Source organism: Polyodon spathula, unplaced genomic scaffold (genome assembly GCF_017654505.1).
Source record: "Polyodon spathula isolate WHYD16114869_AA unplaced genomic scaffold, ASM1765450v1 scaffolds_1034, whole genome shotgun sequence".
NCBI lineage: Eukaryota > Metazoa > Chordata > Actinopteri > Acipenseriformes > Polyodontidae > Polyodon > Polyodon spathula.
Genome location: NW_024472521.1, coordinates 1 through 7,982, shown reverse-complemented (window position 1 = coordinate 7,982; position 7,982 = coordinate 1). Strand labels below are relative to the sequence as shown.

Sequence of the window (7,982 nt, the reverse complement as noted above, 5' to 3'; positions counted from 1 at the left end):
CACCCCACCCCCCCCCCACCTCCCCCCGTATCCTACCTGTCTGTCCATGCTATCGCCGGATTCACTCACATAACCTCAAACAATCAACCTCTCTAAATCTGACCTCCTTTTCTTCTGAAAAGGCGCGGAGTAGTCTACCCCCGCCTGGCTATTGGGCATCCTCGGAGGACTAGCGATTAACTTCAGATTACACCAATCAACACCAAGGGGCTCTCTCTTCATTCCTCTGGAATCTACCACGCTCTCTCCCTCCTCCTTAGCCAAGAACCTTGGAGTAACCCTGGATCCCTGTCTCTCTTACTCCCAGCACATCTCCACTCTAGCAAGAACCTGCCGTTTCCTCCTGAGCAACATACGAAGAATCCGACCCCTCCTCACCACAACTATTCCATGTAATTCTTCATCCAGGTCCTGGTACTCTTCCGCCTAGACTATTGCAGCTCCATCCTGGCAAGCACCCCTGCTTCTGCCACCTGTCCGATCCAGCTCATCCAGAACTCCACTGCTCACATGGCGTTCTCTCTGCCTCACGCTACTCCACTGCTGAGGTCACATTGCGAGTCGCTCACTCAACCCCTGGTGGCAATTCACCGCTCACATCATAAAACGTCAGATTTGGTCACTTCACCGGAGATCGTAGACTAACATTGATAGTTGTGTACGAGTAATTCCACTGCTCCTAGATTAGTAGGGCAACACTCAAATCCTACCGTGTTTTGTAATGCTATTAGTATCCATAAAACAAGAACCGCAGCTTGTAGATTTGCACGTCTAAGCCTCTCTTAACTGTAAAACATGCAATGCACATTGATATGGACCCATTCCCAGTACACAACTACGTAAGTAACCTGGTTAAGGGATCTGCTAATAAATAAATAAATAAATAAATAAATAACCGTAAAGCAGACATAATATCAACATAATAAACTAATAATAATAATATAAAAATAATAATACTAAATGGCCAGGCAGAACCCACAACTCATTTATTCTTCAAAACACCAGTGTGGGCACTCACGGAGAAAACAAAGCCATGCCAGATGGTTACATTAACCATATATGGCCATAAAGAGGCATTTTAAAATACAAATTTCCACATGCAAACAATTTTAGTGACATTAAGATTTACTAACATGTATTACTTAGAATCAGCCTACAGTATATTGGAACAAACTACAGGTAACTGGAACACGAACATTAGTATTCTCTAGTATTATTTTGGTCGTTACAGGATAAACACTGGTTTCAATATATTTTTGTTTTGTCATGTTTTAGCAGTAGTAATTATTTAAAACCTAAGACCAGAAACTACTTCATCAAAGATCCCTCGCCAATCGCTCTTTGACCCCGTAATCCCCGGTGCCTTTTCTTACGATGTTTCGTTTCCCCTGGTTTCCGAAGCCCCCCTTCCCGCAGTGTATTAGCTATACACGCATATAAAAGCTCGTGTTCTCTCTGCAAGGAGGTCTTTAATTGAAAGCTCTCCTGTTTTCAGTTTTTGAGACTCCTGTGGTGTTTGGAGGTCCCACTGGGCAGAAGGCTGTGCCTCCGCTGTGAGCTCAATAAGGGTCTCTGAACAGGTGTCTACCCAGAGGGCTGCATAACAAGCCTTGTATCCAACGAGGCTCGACAACGCTAAACAAACAAACAATTACAGCTCTCCTCACTTCGGGGATCGCATCTCACCTGAGACAGAGAGACATGGAGAGAAGGGAAAAGTGCTTTGGCCCCAGGCTCCTGGCAGCTCAGAGTGTGCCGCTGGTGTAAACGCAGCCAGCACACACCCACTACAAACATCAGATGGTCCTGGAAGGTGAAGGTGTCGGTGAAGAGATGTCACTCTGAGGGTTTAGAGAAATTGACTCTAATTACAGGAGAATTTTGTTTGGAGAATTGGGAAATACATTGTTAGTCATATGTCGCCCCGACCAGAGGTGCACTATTTTACCGCGCTTACACTATGTAATTGACGTTCAACAACCGGTCTTAAAATTTTAGATGAATCCCATGCCCTTAACTTTTCTATTTTCCCCACTGATATATTTTTGAAGACTTCAGACCAGATTTATTGGCGTCTTTATATCAACTTTATTCACAGCAGACAGCAGAAAGGCACATTCAAAAGGTAAACATTACCTTTTATTACATGTTTATTAAAACAAAATCTTGGACACAGACATTAATGTAGTCATTGGCAGAAGATGAAAATCAGAAGCAGCTCGGATTATCAGCCTGCAGTGGTTATTTAAATTAACATGGAAATGCAGGATCAGGGATAACCCGGGTCGAGTGGTGAATAGAAACATTGCAAGTGTGCAATAAATGCCTATAAACATTTAAAAAAGACATTTCAGGCTTCTCTATTGGAGCAAGTTTTTTTTTTTTTTTTTGTATTTGCTGTTGATTCCAAACAGACCTTAAACCCACAAAACAGCAGGCAATATTTTCTGTCAACTGCTGAAGAAACATTTTTAAGCCATTTAAATTAGTGGTGTGCTGTTCTTTGTACTCATGCTAGGAATTGCTTTTAAAAGTATTTTCGGCAGGTATTAATAAAAAAAACAAAATCATTAATCAAATCTAACTAACTCAAAGTTGTGCCGATTTACAAACACAAGAAAAGGTTTCCGCTCAAAGTTTATAATAGAACTCCAAACAATGTCATAACCCCATTCAAGGTGTAAAACTAGGCATGTAGGTAACTAAAGTCGGGCCCCGGTGAGGAACCCCCCGGACAGGAAAACCCTGATGCTCTATCCAGCTTTTTTAAATAGCCCCTCCACTCAATACGGACTAACCTGCTCACTTTGATACTAAATACTTCTTAAACCAGACAAATCTGCGTAAAGTATGAGTAATACGTATCTCCCCTTAATTAAAATACTGTTCAAGCCACAATCAGGTTATTTACACCGTTGATGTTGAACCTAAGTGTACAGTGCTCGAAAATTATCCACTACCCCAACGAAGTGCATGTATTGCCCTATGGCTTAGGACGGCATCTGTGCTACTGGATATCAAATCACAATAGTTCATAAGTCATTACAGTATGATCTGGAAGTTTACTATTGGACGAATCTAGCACAAAATTTGACGGTAGCTCAAGTTATCAAGCAGTGTTGAACTGCTTGTTGAAATGGCCTTGGGGGCACATTTTTCTGTAACCAGTGCTACAGGGTATGCAAGTTTGGTAAAGTAGACAGGAATTAGTGCTGCCGGTCATCAGAGCAGGGTTATAAGCATAGATTACCACACAGCGATCAGGTGAAACGGGTCAGCCTTGGCTGTGAGTTCGTTGCTAGGCGATGTGTGTGACCATGAGTTATGTCGGAAATAATCAGCTAGATTCTACTCTCGCAAACAACTAGAAACGGTACAACAACATTTCATGATTATTGTAATTTTAAAAAATGGATAAGGGTTTATTTTTAGTTTTAGTGGGACACAAATCTTGTTCTCAGTGCTACATGTCAAGGAATCACTATGAAAAAGGACCTAGGAGTTAATGTGACTTCATCTAGACAAGTTTGCAAAACTATAACAACAGAAGGCCCACCAACAATGCTTGGTATATTAGTGACAAGTTTTAGAATTTAACTCAACGGAACCCATCAGACATCTACTATAAGACTTTAAAATACATCAGTAGCATCATCCCACGAAGATCGTCGTCTCATTCTGCGTGCATGCTCGCTACCAAATATGATCCATGCGCCTACTTCTCAAAGAGTGCAAAGCAGAGGGACCCAAAAATGATCCTGCGTAAAAAGGATTAAGACTTTGAATCTATTCAGTCTGACAAGAGACAACATGGCAACTCTGCTTCACGCATTCAGAAGTACTACAAACGGTATTAAGGACCCATGTCGAGGGACTTTTTTCAGCCTGAAAAAGGAAAGAAGGAGCAGGGGTCACAAATGGAGATAAGACAAAGGTGCATTAAGAACAGAAAATAGGAGGCACATTTTTACATAGAGACATGGTGAGGAGTCTGGAATCAACTCCCCAGTAATGTATGTTGAAGCTGACCCCCCAGGGCTCCACCAAGCTCCTGGATCGCATAATAAGGTACTAACAACCATAACAAGCAAGTGGGCTGAATGACCTCCTTCTCGTTTTTAAATGTTCTAGTTCTCTAAATACTTTCCAAAGGTCAGTGGTGAGAGGGGAGAATCAAGGATAGGGGTACGAACCAGTACTAATTGTGGTTTTGGGGCTGAACTGAAAAGCCAATAAATAATTTGCTTTTTTTTTAGTTTATGTGGGTGGCAGTTCTAGTAATGAAGTAACACACAGGCAGCTGTGTGATTAATCTTCTCTCTCTCCCGCTCTCATCCCTTGGGTGTTCCCTTTTATGATGTTCAATAAGTGTGTGGGAGGGGTGCCAGAGAGCTGTGGAATGAAGACAAGCTATTCATTTGTGGCAAGGAGACAGCATGGAGCAACATTTCATGCATACACATACAACATTACTTATTTAACCTGTCTAGGCCCAAGCCAAATTCCTTGTGCATCCGACCTCCTCTTTGATTTGGCTACATTTGAAATACGCCCAAGACAAATTCCTTGTGCATCCCCCGACTCCTCTTGACTTTGGTACCCATTTGACAATACGGAGCAAGAGTACACGTGAGGGGCCGCCCAAAAAACAAAAAACCAACAGAGGCGTTTAGTTTTGTGTGCGATCATTGGTGTACATAATCACGAGAGATTTATTTTTCAGTTTTTTTTTTTTTTTTTTTTTTTAAATATATACCATCCTAAAAATATACTGTAAAACAATAAGCAAATTATACAAAAAATTTTAGTGAAAGGCTACACAGGTTTGAACTTGAAAGTGGCTTTATACTGTTTATAAACACAACCTGCTTCCCATTATTTGTCAAGTGATTTTATTTTAAAAATAAAAAGAACATAGTATGACTACAAACAGGGTCAGGTTACCCAAGTACACTATAAAACACACCTAATATACATCCCCTTTGGTTGCAATTTTTTATTGAATTTTTTTAAATTTTAAAAGTCTGTTGCTCTGCCATAACTTTGAAAAAAAAGCAATATATGAAATATAAAATAGGAAACATAGACATGAAACTTAACATGGCACAACTGTGCACACAGTAACCGAAGATGATATATAAAGCTAACTGTGTATACTGTAACATGGGAGACACTGAGGGACCTCTCCCTGCATGACTTCAGTGGCAAGCATTATGAACAACTTTCAGTACCTCTTAAAAGTCTGCCATTTTAAAAGCATAGCAGAGTGTAATGAAGCACAGTGAAAGAATGGCAAAGCAAACGCAAGCATTGTAATCCACAGAGATATGGAAAAGCTTATTAACCTGCTCAGTCCCGAGTCCAAGGTAGTTGAAAATGAAATTTGGCTGTGTTATTTGCTTTACAAGAGACCAATATTTGGGACCCAAAAATATTGAAAGTTTAGTATTCTGAACGTCCGTGCCCGAAGGCTCTGGCTGACGGTTGCATGGACAATTTCATATAACAAAAGTTTGGTATAATGAACCAAAGGACCGAGGGGGTTAGAAAACATGACTAACCACATGGTAAACTTTCCCCCACACAGAAGAAACTGCCAGGATAATCCCAACATCTAACCCATACAGCCCTTCTGAAGAAGACACCCTGCAATCATCAGTTTATAGGACCCTACACAAAGGGAAACGTCTAGAGGCAGCAGGGAATCTTTGATACAAGTTTGAAGAAGACTGGTGAAAATTTAAGGCAGCTGTCATGTTCACAATGCAGTGTGTCTCAAATTGAGGGGGCAGGGGGATCAGTGCAGAATGAGTACTTTTTATGGAAGAAAATAATACCAAATATATTTCTAAAGCAAATAAGAAAACACTTAAGTCTCTAAATAGCCTGCTAAACAAAAAAAATGTTTACGTCCTTTTAAATGGTTAACTTTATTGGTGTTTGTTTTTGTTTTTTTTTTCATTTTGCATGTATGTATTCATTTTTTGCCAATGCTGATTTGTAGTAGAATTTGAGCAACTAAACTCAAACAGCAAATGCAAGTAATACATTTGTGTGAATGTAATTCACCAGGGTAATTGACACCCCGGAAATGGCAGTATCAGGTCATAAATACATGTGTACTTACACATATAGTTACAATGTACCCCTCACCCTTTTCTGAAACAATTGTGTTGTTACATATAGCGTGCAAACATATTTATACATTAAGTACATTGTAACACTGCATAATAACATTGTAACTGTGTAAGTACACATGTATTTACTTAGTAACTACTATATAAATACACAATAATTAGAGACACAATGTAAAGCGTTACTAACTAACATGCCCATGCACCAACTAGCACACAACATTTCCCTACACGTGTATCTTGTTTATGGGTGCGTTTGGCCCCAGCATCATGCTGTGGGATGCTTCTCATCAGCAGGGACTAAGCATCTTGTTACAATTGAAGGAAGAATAGACGGAGCAAAATACAGGAAAATACTGCAAAAGAATCTGCTTCAATCCGCTAAAAACCTGAAGCTTGGGAGGAAATTTACCTTTTAGCAGGACAATGATCCTAAGCACAAGGCCAAAGCAACATTGGAGTGGCTTAAGAACAAAAAGGTGAATGTCTTGAATAGCCTTCTGAAACAATGGTTGTGACTCTTGTGCACACCTAATATTTAACACTTTCCATAAAATACAGCACTAGTCTAATTTAACGGTGCATACAAATCTTATCCTAAAATGTATATTTTACATTGTAGTTTTTGAAATTATATCTTAACATGATTTCGTTTTTTTTTGTTTTTGTTTTTAGCTCTTAGCTTGCACAAGACAAACTTGAAACCTGTATTTCTTTCTTCTGCAGGTGTGTGGCATGTGTGGAAATTACAACGGTCTGCAGAATGATGAATTGCTCTTGCCCTGCTTGGAGATGGCACACAATGTCTCCCAGTTTGGAAACAGCTGGAAGTCAGCTGCAGACAGTCCCTCAGGGTAAGAGAAGGGACGCTTCCATCTCTCTGCATTTCCAGCTGTTTTTACTAAGGGGTGTATTTCATTTGTGCTGCTTTGTCTCTTCACTGTAGGTGCCTGCCTGATGAAAGAGATCACCTGGGCCCATCCTGCACTGCGTTGGAGAGGCCTGAGGTTGAAACGCAGTGCAAGGTGCTGCTGTCCGACACGTTTAAACCCTGTCATCATTTGATCAGACCAGACCTTTTCATTGATAACTGTGTCTACGACATGTGCAAATATCACGGCATGGTGTCGGCCCTTTGTGACATGATCCAAGCGTATGTAGATGGCTGTGCGAGTGAGGGGATCCACATAAAATGGAGGAACAGCACCTTCTGTCGTAAGTTATTGAACAAATCCTGAAATGTTCCTAGCTATTAATTGATGATCATGTTATCTCTTATATTGATGCTACTAATACAATACAGTAATAAGGCCTTTTCAGAATCCAGCATGGCTCTGCCTGTCAAAACTACAGGTCATTTAGAGTAAGGCTGGATACTGGATACTGTTGCATGGCAACCACATCCTATCCAGTAAAATCCCACAGCTCCAAGGTCCCAGCAACAGTATTGATCTGGTTTGCCTCTGTTTCTTCATTCACCTTCCACACACAGAGCATGTTCTCATGCGCCTTCATGTTTTCTATTGCAGCTTTGTCATGCCCACAGAACAGCCACTACTCACACTGTGTACCTGCCTGCCAGCTCACCTGCAATGACATCCATGAGTCGACTCCCTGTGATGAGCCAGCAGTGTGCCGGGAAGGCTGCACATGCAGCCAGGGCTATGTCCTGAGCGATAGCCAATGCGTTCCTGTGAGGGAATGTGGCTGCAGGGACGAGGCCGGTAATTACTACAATGTAGGTGACTCTTGAAGAGTGTCCCATTGAACTGTATGGCATAAGAATTACACCCTGTCCTGCAACATGTTCTACAATGTTGTTTCTTAGAATATTGTCCAGTGTTGTAT

The 7,982-nt window shown here is 40.9% G+C and overlaps 1 protein-coding gene across 1 annotated transcript; it reads left to right on the top strand.

Moving 5' to 3' along the window:
* Positions 1-6,831: 6,831 nt before the first annotated feature.
* Positions 6,832-7,923, top strand: LOC121309220 (von Willebrand factor-like). The gene is made up of 3 exons (XM_041242128.1): positions 6,832-6,988; positions 7,081-7,349; positions 7,664-7,923. Exons 1-3 carry the CDS (start codon positions 6,870-6,872, stop codon positions 7,885-7,887), a joined length of 612 nt encoding a protein of 203 aa, XP_041098062.1. The 5' UTR covers positions 6,832-6,869; the 3' UTR covers positions 7,888-7,923.
* Positions 7,924-7,982: the final 59 nt, after the last annotated feature.